This window comes from Stomoxys calcitrans, chromosome 3, assembly GCF_963082655.1.
Source record: "Stomoxys calcitrans chromosome 3, idStoCalc2.1, whole genome shotgun sequence".
Taxonomy (NCBI): Eukaryota; Metazoa; Arthropoda; class Insecta; order Diptera; family Muscidae; genus Stomoxys; species Stomoxys calcitrans.
In genome coordinates this window covers 189,135,701-189,152,436 of record NC_081554.1, presented here as the reverse complement: position 1 = coordinate 189,152,436, position 16,736 = coordinate 189,135,701, and the positions used below count along the sequence as shown (strand labels likewise).

At 36.4% G+C, this 16,736-nt stretch overlaps 1 protein-coding gene and 1 long non-coding RNA gene across 5 annotated transcripts in view; both read right to left on the bottom strand.

Annotated features, from left to right (window-relative positions):
• LOC106082081 (uncharacterized) overlaps window positions 1-4,749 on the bottom strand; it is an 11,165-nt gene extending 6,416 nt beyond the window's left edge. Inside the window, exons 1-4 of the mRNA XM_059365745.1 lie at window positions 4,508-4,749; window positions 322-699; window positions 101-247; window positions 1-30 (exon numbers count right to left, since the gene is read on the bottom strand). The exon at window positions 1-30 is cut by the window's left edge and continues 124 nt beyond it. Coding sequence (XP_059221728.1) covers window positions 1-30; window positions 101-247; window positions 322-699; window positions 4,508-4,607 — 655 coding nt within the window. The 5' untranslated portion in view covers window positions 4,608-4,749. The remainder of the gene's footprint in view (window positions 31-100; window positions 248-321; window positions 700-4,507) is intronic.
• A 5,941-nt stretch (window positions 4,750-10,690) lies between these two features.
• Window positions 10,691-12,101, bottom strand: LOC131996422 (uncharacterized). 4 transcript variants are annotated; one of them, XR_009397850.1, is made up of 3 exons: window positions 11,842-12,026; window positions 11,373-11,728; window positions 10,691-11,305 (listed from the first exon to the last, which is right to left on the bottom strand). It is a non-coding gene; the product is annotated as an uncharacterized LOC131996422 (long non-coding RNA). The 4 variants fall into 4 exon arrangements; XR_009397851.1 differs by lacking the exon at window positions 11,842-12,026 and having other exon boundaries at window positions 11,373-11,623; window positions 11,699-11,713; XR_009397852.1 differs by lacking the exon at window positions 11,842-12,026 and having other exon boundaries at window positions 11,373-11,588; window positions 11,699-11,713.
• Between the last annotated feature and the right edge of the window lie 4,635 nt (window positions 12,102-16,736).

Here is a 16,736-nt window from a genome sequence, read left to right as displayed (position 1 = left end):
TTTCATTGGCTAACTCCACAAGAGCATTATCTGAAAAAAAAAAACAAAAAAAAAGAAAATAATTTTTCTCCATCATCAAACATCAAATGAAACGACTCACTTAGATTTTCATCAGGTACCAAACCATTGGCATATAATTGCATATTACCTACAGTGGGTTCATAGTTAAGGGAGGTGAAACGTATATAATTACGGCCATCCTTTTCATAAATTTCACCAGTACTATCAAATTTGGCCACAATATCAGCTGCCAAGTAAAACAGAGGGAAAAATTGTACCATTAATAATACAAAAAACTCACTAAATTATTTCAACACTTACTTAAATTGGCATTAAATTCCCCGCTTGAGGATATTTTATTGTTATTAATGAAAATATTAGCCTTGTATGAGCCCTCTACCTTGAGATAAGGCAATCGTATAACTCCTTTATATTGTGTTAACTTGCCATTGATTTTAAAATCACTATCTTCAATTACTGCATTGTCTAGACCTATCACTTTCATATTCTTTACTGATGCCTTGCCTTGGACAAGGCTATTTTCAAACTGCACAGTTGCCTTTCTCACAACAAAAGGATCTACGGGCATTATATTAAGTTCAGGTATACCATTCTTGCTGATTTTTAGCATATCCTGAAGGCCCTTTTGAACGCATTCACTGAGCTGGTCATCTCTTTTGCAACCAGATACACCTTTTGCTGTAAGAAGAAAAAAAAAACAAATGGGTAAATGAAAGAGTTCTAGTGCCTCTTTACGTATAATGTAAAGAAATACATGGCAAGTAAAACAAAAGACTTAAGACACAAACTTTTAAGTTAACCGCTAGATAACTACAATATACAATAATTAATTTGTTATACCCACCACCATAGGAAGGGGGTATACTAATATTGGTCTAAAACCCCATAAATTAAATATTTTCTTGAACGTCTCGACATTCTCAATCCATCCAGCCATGTCCTTCCTTCCGTCTGTCGCGTTCGCGTTAGCGGTCGAACGCGTAAAGCCAGCCGCTTCAATTTTTGCACAGATACTTAATATTGAAGTAGTTCGTTGAGTATTGCAAATGGGTCATATCGGTTCAGATTTGGATATAGCTCCCATATAAACCGATCTCCCGATTGGATTTCTTAAGCCCCTAGAAGCCGCAATTTTTGTCCGATTTGGCTAAAATTTGGCATAGAGTGTTCTGTTATGACTTTCAATAACTGTGTCAAGTACGGTCTAAATCGGTTCATAAGCCGATTTAATTTCTTGAGCACCTGGAAGCCGAAAATTTCATCCGAGTTGGCTGAAATTTTGCATGTGATGTTCCGTTATGACTTTCAACAACTGTCCCAAGTACCGTCCGAATCGGTCTTTAACCTGATATAGCTCCTATATAAACCGATCTCCCGATTTGACTTCTGGGTCCTCCGCAAGCTTCAATTCTTGTCCGATTTCAAAATACAACGGTTGCATTGGCTAGGTCATGTTGTCAGAATGAATGAAGGCGATTACGGTGGCTTCCAGGGGCTCAAAAACTCAAATCGAGAAATCGGTTTACATGGAAGTATATCAGATAATAGACCGATTCGAACCGTACTTGGCACAGTTATTGGAAGTCAAAACAGAATATTATGTGCAAAATTTCTGTCAAAACGGGCAAAAATTGCGGCTTCTAGGGACCAAGAAGTCAAATTGGGAGATCGGTTTATACGGGATCTATATCTAAATCTTATATAGCCCATTTGCAATCCACAACGACCTACATTAATATTATGTATCTGTGCAAAACTTCAAGTGGCTAGCTTTACACGTTCGTCCGCTACCGTAATTTCGACAATCGGATGGATGGTCGGATATGGCTAAATGGACTATAAAGAATATATATACTTTATGGAGCCTTTGACGAATATATCCGTGTTGTTACAAACGGAATGACTAGATTAGTATGCCCCTATCCTATGATAGTGGGTATAAAAAAATCAATTTCAAGTATTGCTGTTTCACTGTTAAAAACCAAGTACTACGTCACATTTTATTGCACACACGTGTAAGGAACTTTTATTTTTTTATCACTTTTACAGAACAGAAAAAATCATGAACATTTTGTATTCTATACGATTTTATGCAACCGGTAGCATAAAAGCAAATTTTTCAAAAGAATCAAATTTTCTTGTTGTCGCTACCATTACACATGAAAACCAACCGCCTTATTCACGAAATGAAACTTATATAAGGGAAAATTTCATATCTTCCCAACGATGTATAAAACGTTTCCCTAAATTTGCTAAACATTTACTAAATTTGGTGTAAAAAATCTCTAGTTTTGTAATATACACTTTCATGGGAGCTTTATCAATATATTGATCGATTCATCCATTGGAATATACTTTTGCCATGCCAAAAAAATGTTGCTTGCCAAAATTTAGAATAATTAGAGTAAAAATCAGCGTTTCAGAGTAAAAATACCAAAAATCGGTTGTACATTTGTAGGTGGGACCTACACCTAAAGTTGGAGCGATCTGGTACATATTCGGCGCAGTCACACCCCATTCCGAATTTCAACCAAATCAATTAAAAATACTAATTAGTTTGGAGATTGGTCTATATTATCAAAATAGGGGCTGATATGGATCATATATGGCGTGTAAGCAGATACGTGCAAATGCAAATTTGCCCTTGAACATTCCATTAAGGAAGAACTGGGGAAAACTTCTCACAAATCAGCTCAATGATAAGGGACCACATTTTTACAGCCGAATCCGAATGGCGTGGCGCAGAGTGACACCTCTTTGGGGAGACGTTTTTACATGGCAACGTACCTCACAAAATGTCGCCAACATTAGGAGGGAATAACCATAGCTGAAAATGTTCTGATGTTCGTGCCGGGATTCGAACCCAGGCATTCAGTGCCGTAGGAGGACATGTTAACCTCTGCGCTACGGCTGATAAGTACTTTATATAAATTTTTAGTAAAATTGGCAAAATCCAGAGTCCAAAATCATGCAAATCGGTTCAAGACATCAAAAGTTATGGGCCCTTGAAATTAGGAGAAGTGGAAAGTGGTAAACTTTAACACCCTGTATTATAGATATAGACTAAGAACGCCAATGAAAAACTTGGAAATAAGTCCACAATCTTTTATGTGTTGATCTGAGCCGTAAAAAATTTTCTAGACATTTGTAAAGGAGGACATTGGTTTTTAGGTCGTAGCAGCCAAGGTGCTGCAAAAAGTCCTTAGCTGTTTAGGATGGCATGGACTATTTTGCATGTTTTTTTAGATCTCGTCAAGTTCTTTCTCCAGAGTCCCAAATCGGTTTAGTAGATCAAAATCCATAGCACCTTGAAGATTGCAGAAGAGAAAAGTGATCAACTTTGACACCCTGTATATCATCCTGTATTAAAGATATAGACCAACAAAGCCATTTTTCTGGAAGCCTATGTCCTTTCACATATTTGTAGAGGAGGACATATGTTTTTAGGTAGTGACAAATGCTGCAAAAAGTCCTTTGCTGTTAAGGATGGCATGGAACATTTTTCATGTTATTTTTCGATCTCGTCAAGTTCTTTCTCCAAAGTCCCAATTCATCCAAATCGGTTGGGTAGATCAAAATCCATATGCCCTTGAAGGTTATAGAAGGGGAAAGTTATCAACTTTGACACCCTGTATCTCACCCTGTATTAAAGATATAGGCCATTTTGACAACTTTGACACCCTGTATCTCATTCTGTATTAAAGATATAGACCAACAAAGCCATTTTTCTGGAAGCCTATGTCCTTTCACATATTTGTAGAAAAGGACATAGGTTTTTAGGTCGTGGCAGACAAAATACTGCAAAAAGTCCTTAGCTGTTAAGGATGGCATGGAATATTTTGCATGTTTTTTTTATCTCGTCAAGTTTTCTCCAGAGTCCCAATTCATCCAAATCGGTTGAGTAGATCAAAATCCATATATCCTTGAAGGTTATAGAAGGGGAAAGTTATCTATTTTGACACACTGTATCTCACCCTAAATTTAAGATATAGACCAACAAGGCAATTTTTATGGAAGCCTATGTTCTCCTTTACAAATGTCTAAAACATTTTTTACCGCTCAGTTTATTAGATAAAAAGTTGTGAAGTAATTTCCAAATTTCGCCATTTCGCCCACTGTGCAAAGCCAACGCCTTTTAGACTATGTCCTTCTCTACAAATGTCTAGAACGTTTCTTACCGATCAGTTTAACAGATAAAAAGTAGTGGAGTTATTTCCAAATTTTTCCGGCTTTTGGCCCACTGTGTGACTTCTTACAAAGAAAACAAAAGACTTAAGACACATGCATTCTGTTCACTAAAGAAATGACTGTCCATTCACTAACTGTTATTACACCAAACTAAAGTAACTTGGACGTCATTTTTTCACAATTTCCTCACTTGTAGTCTTTTTAAACAGCAGTTTTTCATTATAATTAGGAACATTCTGAAAATCATGCTAGAAATTTTTGTTTATTTTTTTACAGTTTTTTTTCTATTTTCACTCACGCAAACTGTTAATGGGCTTTATAGAGTTTTCTGGCGCCGAAAACACTTCCAAAACATTTAGAATCACAGCCATTATAAATAGTCCCCGTTTTATAGACATTTTGTTCGGTATATCTTTGGAAACTAGAAATTAAAAATTTATAAACAGTTGATCTTAAAAATTACAAGAAATTTAGGTGTGTTTTCAACAGAGATGCTATTCCATCTAAACCACTATTTATCTGACAAAGAGCTTTTTATTCTCATTTTCATTAAGATGATTAATTTACAATAAGCAGGTATGCTAGTTACAAAACAATTGAATATTTATACCACCACTGTGGTACAGGTTGTTATGACTTAGTGCATTATACCCCACACGACCACTGTGGTACAGGGCATTATAACTTAGTGCATTTGTTTGTAACACCCAGAAAGTATATATATATATATATATATATATATATATATATATATATATATATATATATATATATATATATATATATATATATATATATATATATATATATATATATATATATATATATATATATATATATATATATATATATATATATATATATATATGTCCAGCGCCTTGTTTGGGGACAGTAAAAAATCGTACTTTTTACCGTATATTCCAATCCGTTAGGACTTTATACACCGATATATCTCATTTTTTCCCCATTTTACTTCACCCATTCCGAATTATAAAACTTTTTCTACACAACGCATTGTTTCGGGACACTTGTCAGTGCACCGCATCTTTTGGACCCATGTCCTCAAATCCGGCGTTATATGCAACAAAAATTTTATTGCCAGATTTTCCAAATTTTTTCAAGTTCTTTTACGCGGCGTATTCGGTGTCGTCTGCCGGCTTTGACTTTATCATTCACTTAGCAGTGACTACATTATTTTGTCATTAAAAATTAATGTTTGGTTTTGGTTTTGTGTCGCTGAGATTAATGAACATTTAAAAATTATAATTTAATAAAGCAAAAACGAAAATTATAATTTTTTAAATCGGCGCAAGTCGTGTCGTTGCGACAAGAAGTGCCTCATGAAGTTAATTTATAACATAGGCCAAACAAAATGCACACTGCTACTTTTTATTTCGTTGAATACATATTAGTTGGTAACAGCAAACGAAATATTTAACAAGTAAAAGCGTGCTAAGTTCGGCCGGGCCGAATCTTATATACCCTCCACCATGGATCGCATTTGTCGAGTTCTTTTCCCGGCATCTCTTCTTAGCCAAAAAAGGATATAAGAAAAGAGTTGCTCTGCTATTAAAACGATATCAAGATATGGTCCGGTTCGGACCACAATTAAATTATATGTTGGAGACCTGTGTAAAATTTCAGCCAATTCGTATAAGAATTGCGCCCATTGGGGCTCACGAAGTAAAATAGAGAGAACGATTTATATGGAATCTGTATCGGGCTATAGACCGATTCAGACCATAATAAAACGTTTGTTGATGGTCATGAGAGGATCCGTCGTACAAAATTTCAAAAATCAGGCATATCGGATAGGAATTGCGACCTCTAGGGGTCAAGAAGTCAAGATCCCAGATCGGTTTATATGGCAGCTGTATCAGGTTATAAGCCGATTTGAACCATACTTGGCACAGTTGTTGGATATCATAACAAAACACGTCGTGCAAAATTTCATTCCAATCGGATAAGAATTGCGATCTCTAGAGGCTCAAGAAGTCAAGACCCCATATCGGTTTATATGGCAGCTATATCAGGTTATGAACCGATTTGAACCATACTTGGCACACTTATTGGATATCATAACAAAATACTACGTGCAAAAATTCATTAAAATTGGATAAGAATTGCGCCCTCTAGAGGCTCAAGAATTCAAGACCCAAGATCGGTTTATATGACAGCTATATCAGGTTATGGACCGATTTGAACCATACTTGGCACAGTTGTTGAATGTCATAATAAAACACGTCGTGCAAAATTTCATCCCAATCGGATAGGAATTGCGCACTCTAGAGGCTCAAGAAGTCAAGACCCAAGATCGGTTTATATGGCAGCTATATCAGGTTATGGACCGATTTAAACCATACTTGGCACAGTTGTTGGATATCATAACGAAACACGTCGTGCAAAATTTCATTTCAATCTGATAAGAATTGCGCACTCTAGAGGCTCAAGAAGTCAAGACCCAAGATCGGTTTATATGGCAGCTATATCAGGTTATGGACCGATTTAAACCATACTTGGCACAGTTGTTGGATATCATAACAAAACACGTCGTGCAAAATTTCATCCCAATCGGATAAGAATTGCGCACTCTAGAGGCTCAAGAAATCAAGACCCAAGATCGGTTTATATGGCAGCTATATCAGGTTATGGACCGATTTGAACCATACTTGGCACAGTTGTTGGATGTCATAACAAAACACGTCGTGCAAAATTTCATCCCAATCGGATAAGAATTGCGCACTCTAGAGGCTCAAGAAGTCAAGACCCAAGATCGGTTTATATGGCAGCTATATCAAAACATGGACCGATATGGCCCATTTACAATACCAACCGACCTACACTAATAAGAAGTATTTGTGCAAAATTTCAAGCGGATAGCTTTACTCCTTCGGAAGTTAGCGTGCTTTCGACAGACAGACGGACGGACGGACGGACGGACGGACAGACGGACAGACGGACGGACATGGCTAGATCGACATAAAATTTCACGACGATCAAGAATATATATACTTTATGGGGTCTCAGACGAATATTTCGAGTAGTTACAATCAGAATGACGAAATTAGTATACCCCCCATCTTATGGTGGAGGGTATAATAAAATGAAATTCTAATCTACTTTATCTGGCCTACATTTTATCTTTATTAAAATGTTTGATCCGTACAGCTGAGATGAAACAATATACCCGCAATGGTGAAGAAGAAGCTCGTTATGATACTCAATTAAAAGAAGCCATTCCCAAAAACCAACAAACTCTTCATCATTTGTTTGTGGCCCAGTGCCTTCACCGATTTGGCTCTAAAGAACGATGGTGGTTGATCATCGGTGAAGAAGGACCCTTCACTTTACTCTATCAAATTATTCAGCAACAGCGAGGACATTTTTTTGTGGCCCAGTGCCTTCGCTGATTTGGCTCTAAAAACCGATGGTGGTTGTTCATCGGTGAAGAAGGACTCTTCTCTTTACTCTATCACTCAAATTTTGCAGCATTTCTCTAAAGAAATTTTATGGGATGGAATGCCTTGAACGGTTCTTGGGAGAGTATGCTTTTCGGGTTCGCAGGGCGGTGATTCATACGAAGCGATGAGGATCCCGTCTACTAGGACACTGAAGACTATTTTACATATCCGATCCATCGACATACAGATTATGTGTGAGACAGCCACTGACTCCCTGATATTTAACACGATATAGGAATGTGTGGATAGAGGAAGGTCTTACTATCGCGGATTAGGGAGTCGACGGTAGCAAAACTGGATGGAATGATTAAGATGACACTTGATGCCGACTGCGAAGCACAGATACCACTGACACAGTCTTGTATTGAAGAAACTTTGGTATTGCCATCTGGAAGTACATGCTACACGGACCCAGGAACTGAAATCTGTTTCCAACTACCTGACCATAATACGGTCCTGCAGAGGGAGATCCGGACGATCACAGAACGCATAAAGTTGGGTAGTGCTCAAGCGAGGACGTCATGTGTGAACATCTTTACTGCCGTCAATAAACTTGGTTAATCCGAGGCATTTTGGACGCTGCTTTTATAGAATAAAACAAGTAAGGAAGGGCTAAAGTCGGGCAAAGCCGACCTTTTGCTACCCTACACCACATTGGGCATGCTCTCTGAGTCGTGCGAGTTAAAATTTGCCTTGATTTGGAACAAAGAATATCGACCAAATTTGCATAAATGCAGTATTTTTAGAAATCGGATGAAAATATATATGGGAGCTATATATAATTCTGATCCGATTTTGGATCAAAATCAGTACACATAGTAAAACTTATAAAAGAATATGCAAAATTTTAAGAAAATCTGTCAAGGAATACGCTCAAAATGGCTCTAAAAGTAAAAATCGGGTAATAGATATATATGAGAGCTATATCTAGATCTGAACCGATTTACATAGAACTCAACAGCAATGTTGCAAATCATAAGAGAACCCTTCGTGCCAAATTTCGTGAGAATCGGTTAACAAATGATCATTTTATTGAATTTTTACTGCAAATCGGACGAACATATATATGGGAGCTATATGCAAATCTGAACGGATTTTGACATAAATCCTATCAGGTTGTGCTATTTGCAAAGGAAAGCCTTTTGCAAAATTTTGAGAAGATCGGTTAATAAATGCGCTGACAAAGGCTCTAAAAGTGAAAATCGGTCAATACATATATATGGGAGCTATATCTAAATCTGAACCGATTTATATGAAACTCACTTGTTATGTGAAAAGCCGTAATAGAATCCGTTGTGCCAAATTTTGTTGTAATTGGTTAAGAAATGACGATTTTATTGCATTTTTATCGCAAATCGGGCGAACATATGGGAGCTATATCAAAATCTGAACCGATTTTTTCCAACTTCAATAGGCTTCGTCTCTAGGACAAAAAGAAGCCTGTACCAAATTTGAAGACGATCGAATGAAAATTGCGACCTGTACTTTGTACACAAATTAACGTGGACAGACAGATGAACATAGCTAAATCGAACCAGGAAGTAATTCTTAGTCGAATGGTATATTTATCAATGGGTTTATCTCTCTTCCTTCTACAAACAAATGCACTAAGCCCTATACCAGTGGTGGTGTAGGGTATAAACACAGGTAAACGATGAACTCCCAGTGGCAGTGATCAATTGAAAAAAAATCTCCAGTAATTATTAGAAACAAGCTCTGAATCAGATGTCACACTGATGCAGAGCAAAGAAACTTTGAACAATCGATTTTACCCGTAATGAATTTTCGAACCTTTTCCAAAAGATGTGAATATGTGATATGTCAGTACATGAATTGGCCTATGAACATTCCATTTAGAATCAGCGGGGATACTTCTCTGATATCTATGAGTGCTGTCCGATACAAGTTTACGCTCAATGATAAGGGAACTTCTTTTTAATGCCAGCGTATTAAGTTAGGTAAATACATCAGAAGTGTCGCCAACACTATCGCACAAGAAGAAGAGGTTGTGTTTAATAGCATATCGGGGTAGCGGTGCTTAGACTGGCCTATATCACCTTATTGACCGATCATTTGAGCGAAATCTCAGCCAAATCAGTATCAAGAAGTCGAATACGGGAATCGGTTTATATGGGGGCTACATCTGTTTATAGACCGATTCGGGTCATAATTGACATGGATTTTAGAAATCATAACACAAGTTTTTGTGCCAAATTTTAGCCAAATCGTATTAAAATTGAACCTTCTAGGGGCTCAAGAAGTCTTATCCGGGAATTGGTCTATATGGCGGCTATATCTGTTTATAGACCGATTCGGATTATACTTAGCATGGATGTCATAACACAAGTCTTTGTTCCAAATTTCAGCCAAATCGTACAAAAAATTAAGGATTCTAGGGGCTCAAGAAGTCGAATCCGGGGATTGGTTTATATGGGAGCTATATCAAAATCTTAACCGATATGACCCATTTGCAGTTCCCAACGACTTACAGTAATAAGAAGTATCTGGGCAAACCTTTACGCGTTCGACCGCTATCGTGATTTCGACAGACGGACGGATCGACATAAAATGTAAAGACGATCCAGAATATATATACTTTATGGGGTCTTAGACAAATTTTTCGATGTGTTACAAACGGAATGACTAGGTTAGTACTCCCCATCCTATGGTGGTGGGTATAAAAAGACTGACCTTTTTTTGAAAAAAAAAACCCTTTTACGACTCTTTTTCCAAAAATTGTCAACGGTAACCCTGAACAGGACAAAGGATTACGAGATTTCTTATGCATAATCGGCGCGGCAAGTGATAGCATATAGAGAAAATGATAAGTCGTTGGGGCATTTCCTATTCCTAGATGGTGACACAATATCCTACATGAACAGACTTAGTGGCGTGGTATGGAGAAAAATTTATCAGCACGGAATTCCTTACTTGGATTTTTTTTTCAAGATTATTTAGAGCGTAGAAAAAGCCGATTACTGGCTTAGGTGTATGTCCATAGTGACTGCGCACAGCGGGAGTAAAGTAAAACTTTAACAGTTTATTATACTTCACCTACAATTTAAACATCACTATGATAATATTTTTTAAAACATTTTATAAGCATTCTACAAAAATAAAAAAATATAAAGGTTTACATAGCAAGAAGAAAATGCAATATTTGCTCTGGTACTCTGTTGTTGTTGTAGCAGTGTGTTGCACACTGAGGCGGCAGCCCTTGCCGATGGAGGAGTCCATCGGGTCAATCTGCCACGTACCGTGGTACTCGGGCATGGATATTCTTATTGTTTATGTCCTTCCTAAAATAGATTACTTTTCCCCTTCGAATGTTAGCAACCTTGACAATATTGGGCATCTTTCTCCAGCTCTATTTTTATCATAATTTAGACAGCAATATTGTCCTCTTTATTAACGCTGGCCCCAGGTTTTATTAATACTTTCTCCAAAGCTGATGATGAGTACTCCAGCGGCGTCCATTATATGTTTACTGGTGTTCTTAATACCCTTAGCACGTATGGCCGGTGAACCCATGAAAACAACACTTTCCTTTTGCCACTATTTAGCAAACTCCACCGACTCAGAGAGGAAATCATAACCGGAATGTATGGCCTTGGAGCCGGGTTTCTTGACAATTTCTATAATGCATTCAAATAAGATAAGGTAGAAATAGATTCGCCGGAATAGTATGCAAATATTTCTCACCGGCGTCTAGTATACGGCCACTGTGCGCACACTTAATTTGCGGGCGGTTTTTGTAACACGGCAGGCAAACTAACCACTGTTGGCAATAAGAATTTCATTGATTAGTCGAATTGTAGTAGCAGCTTTTCCCGAATTGTCTTTGATCAAAATCATTCTCTGTCACTGAGTTTGACATATAGTGTACTCGGTATTTTGTTGTTGGCCAACTGCCACTACCTGTAAATGGTTTTGACAAAGCCAAATATGTTGTTCTTTTTCGAACAATGATGAGTTTACACGGTACAACAACGTCTATTCACCGGTTCTACCAAAAGTGCGGTACTAACCTCTTTTTCCGCAAGATTTTTCGCTGGTTACTTTTTTAAATAAAAGATTTTAAAGCAAACAAACACGCTGATTGAAAAATTTAATACGACAAATGGATTTTGGAATAAATATGCAATTTTTTTGATTTATGGCCAGTACTAACCTCAGTTTTCACCGGTTAAAACCCATATTTTTCGCGATTACTTTTTTGAAAAACTACAAAAAAATATCAAATATCAAGAAAAACAATTTTATTAAAATTTTGCCATAAGTAATGAGGGAATGTTCTACTAAATGAAATCAGCGTGTTGTTTTGCTTTAAAATCTGTTATCTAAAAAAAGTAAAAAGAGGTTAGTTCCGCCCTTAAATCGAGCTTTATTTCATCGAACATACATATAGACACATGTCTATAAAAAAAAGTGCAATACATACGACAATACTTGGCGATTAGAGAGCGCTCTATTCGTATTTCACGTACATAAGACAAGTCTTATGCCCTGTTTACACTTAGAGCAAATCTAGATTTGCGACGAGCTTTCGCAAAACTCGTGTTTTGCGACGAGGTTTCCCATACATTTTGAGTGTGAGCAAATCTACTTATTTGAGGTGTTTTGCAGCAAACCTCGTTCGAAATTGAAATGCAACACTGCGTTTGTATTGAATACCGGTTATTATTGGTAGTTTTGGCCAGCACTTTTTGTCAACATCTGACAATATCTTATTGAATTTATAAAATTTAGTGTTAAATTTAATGAAATCGTTTCACACATTTAACTGCAGACCACAATATATGTGTTAAACACAATAAAAATTCTGATCACCATAAAAATGCTTTCAAAAACATCCCTGTTGACAAATGCAAATCTCTTTAATCGTAGTGTAAACGGGTTTGGGAGATTATCTCAAATCAAGTAGATTTGGGTGATAGTATAAACATGATTTTATGATTACAGAAAGTGACATGTCGTATGACAAGCCGGCTTGTCTAATAGGTGCTTATTATATGAGATTCACTTTTCAAAAAAGCACACGTAATTTCTTTCGATTAGAGCGTACTCTATTTCTTTTGACAAAAACATAAAGAAATCAGCTGTTTTTGTTATCAGTCTAATGAAAGTGACTCCACACGTGGGTTTAGGTAGGTGATCTCGCGCGAACAGCTGAAAACAGCCGGCCAGTTTGACGGTACTAAGATGTCAGTTCTATGTTAACATTGTATGTGTTCGCGTACTCAAATTGGCATATTTTTACTGCAAATGTTTGCGAACCGACCAATTCACAGCAACGTTCTTTTTTTAGTGTTTCTCTTTCTCTCATTTTACCTGCACACGTGTTGAGAACAATTTCTTTTTTGAAGTGACATTTAGGTGACGAGAGAGCGGACTGCACAATATGATTTGTGGTTGTTGTATAAGTGAGACCACCTTTAATTTGTTACACCATGGTGACTCGAAATTAAATTGTTTTCACAAATTTATGGCTTAACCAGCTTTTTCACAACTTTAAAAATATATATGCATAAAAAAATCTGCTTTTGCTCAAACTTTTAGGTTTTGTCATACGAACAGACAGGTGTGATAGCAAAAATTATGAATCGTATGTGCATTCACAAATTTTGACTGACATTTTCAATTAAGTGTGAGTACAAAAAGTGACATGTCATAAGACATCTACATTAATAGCGGCTTAAAGCCGCTTTTACACGGAATGTAAATGTCTTATGACCTGTCACTTTTTGTACTCACATGTAATTGAAAATGTCTGTCAAAATTTGTGAATTTACATACGATTCATCATTTTTGCTATCACACCTGCATGTTATGTTCGTATGACATAACCTAAAAATTTGAGCACAAGCTGATTTTTTGATGCGTAAAAATTGTTAAAGCTGTGGAAAAGCTGGTTAATCCATGAAATTGCGAAAACAATTTAATTTTGAGTTACTTTCATTCGACTGGTAGCACAAGCCGCTGATTTCTTTATGTTTTTGTCAGAAGGAATAGGGGGCGCTCTAATCGAAAGAAATTACATGTGCTATTTTGAAAAGTGATTCTCATATATTAGTTTTGTTTGTATCACACGGCATGTACAACTCTGCATATGCTAAATTTGACATGTCGTAAGACAAATACATTCCGTGTAAATGAGCCTTTAGTTTGGCATATTTTACTATTTATACAAAAATTTACCCCCCTTAAGGCTCGATCAGACTATATGTGCTAGTCTTATGACATGTCACTTTTTATGTACCATTGGTACTTTGTTATGTGTGTCCAAATTTGTTAAATTACATACGATTCTTCATTTTTGCTATCATACTAGCATGTTATTTTTGTATGACATAACCTAAAACAGTGAGTAAAAGTTGATTTTTTTACGGCTACAAATTGTTTAAGTTGTGACAAAGCTGTGTATTTTAATTTGGAGTTGCTTTCATTCGACTGACAACAAAAACAACTGATTTCTTTATGTATTTGTCAGAAGGAATAGAGGGCCGCTCTAATCGAAAAAAATAACAGAGCTATTTTGAAAAGTGATTTTCATGTGTTAGTTTCATTCGTATCACACTATGTGGCAACTTTAACAAAGGCAAAATTTGACATCTCGTAGGACAAAAACATAAAGTGTGATGGCAACTTTAAAGCCGCTATTGAGGCCGAAACACAATGAGCGCGTTGAATTTTATTTTGAGTGTCGCGTTGCAAAAACAACTCTGCCCATAAATCCCAAAAAAACCACGCGGTAAAGTTAAAATATTTTCAACTTTGACGCTTGAAAGTGAGCGCCATCCAGTGCAGTGTTAAACTTTAACGTGTTGATTTGTTGGCATTTGTTTGCAGAGTTGTATTTTTGCAACGCGATACTCAAAATAAAACTCAACGCGCTCATTCTGTTTCGGCCTTTACACGGAATGTAGATGTCTAATGGCATGTCACTTTTTGTACTCAGATGTAATTGAAAATTTCTGTCAAAATTTGTGTCAATTCACAAATTTTGACAGACATTTTCAATAACATGTGAATACAAAAAGTGACATGCCATAAGACATCTACATTCCGTGTAATAGCGATTCATCATGTTTGCTATCACATCTGCATGTTATGTTCGTATGACATAACCTACAAATTGGAGCACAAGCTGATTATTTTATGCGTAAAAATTGTTAAAGTTGTGAAAAAGCTGGTTAAACTATAAAATTGCGAAAACAATTAAATTTTGAGTTACTTTCATCCGACTGATACCAAAAACCGCTGATTTCTTTATGTTTTTGTCAGGAGGAATAGGGCACGCTCTAAAGGTGGAGTTACATAGCATTCTATTTGCGCGCGTGCGTTTCAAAACCCCATCTCTGCAAACAAATGTCAAAAAAGCGACGTGCAAAAGTTAAAGTATTTTCAACTTTGACGCCTAAAAACACTACTTCAAGCATATCAAAACAGTATGACGCTCAAGTGGAATCGTCAAAGTTGAAAATACTTTAACTTTTGCGCGTCGCTTTTTTGACATTTGTTTGCAGAGATGGGGTTTTGAAACGCAAGCACGCAAATAAAATGCTATGTAACTCCACCTTAATTGAACGAAATTACATGTGCTATTTTGAAGATTCTCATATATTAGTTTTGTTTGTATCACACGGCATGTACAACTCTGCATACGCTAAATTTGACATGTCGTAAGACAAATACATGCCGTGTAATTAACATGCCGTTAATTAAGGAGAATGCTACCATGCGACACATACCCTAAAACCTTGTTTACATTGGCCAATAAATAAAAAAAAGCCATTAGAGCCATTAAATCCTGATTTAGTGATAAATGTAAACGGGGTTTATTGAGACCATACTTATGACCTTACATAATGATGTGCCATGTAAACTTCATGGCTTATCAATCGCTTATTCGTCAAAAACCGCAAGTACTCGTATATGTCAACCATTGCTTTGACATGCGTATAGCTGTAGGCAGTTATTAAGTACTGATAAATACCGAATTACCGATTACTAAAAACGAGAAGATATTTTTATGTATATGTGATCATCATTAAACTAACGGCACAAGAACCGTTATGTTAATGTATACGTGCTTCGTATTTTTGACAAGTGGTATGAGTACAGCATTTCTTGATTAGCTGTTGGATGAAAAGGTAGGCTAAGGTTAGTATGACAAAATGCTAACTATTTAATTTAATTTTAAAATAACTTATGTTTTGCAGAGGTCACCGCGCTGTTGAGGATTGAACACCAAGGAAATAAAATAAATAAGGTATGTATATTTTATAATAAATTTTGGCTGTGTTTTATTTTAGTGCAGTGCAGCGAAATTTGAATGGAAATAACATCTAGCCAGAACTTCGTTGTCCTGGATAAATGTAATTTTTATAAAAATTTTATTGCACTGCACTATATAGTGCTAAACTACAACACAGCAATTGTTTAGACTGCAAATACATATGTAACCTGTTCCAATTTTTCTAATATTACATATATATATTTTTTCTTTACAGATGTATTCTTTGGTGAAATACCAAAAAAACCTCATCATACTCAAACCCAAAGATGTCAAGATGAGTGGATCAAGGACGGCAATCATCAATCATAATGGGAAAAATTGCGTTGCGTTCCTTCTTAATAAAAGTGGTAAGTCATAAGAAATCGAGTATGGTAAAAAAGAACATGTAAAAACGTGCTAGGTTCGGCCGGGCCGAATCTCACATAGGTACCCACCACCATGGATTCCGCTAAATATAAACTGAGGTTGTATTTTGTATCAAATCGGGATAGCAGTGCTTAGGCTGGCCTATATCACCATATTGACCGGTTATAAGATAGGCTTTTGGGCGAAATCTGAGCCAAATCATGCTCAAGAAGTCTAATCCGGGGATGTGTTTATATGGGTGCTATAACTGTTTATAAATCGATTCGAATCATGCTTGGTATGGATGTTAAAATATCAGTCAAATCGGATATCAATTGAGGATCTTAGGGGCTATAGAAGTCAAATCCTGGGAACGGTTTATATGGGGGCTATATCTGTATATGGGGGACGATTCGGATCAT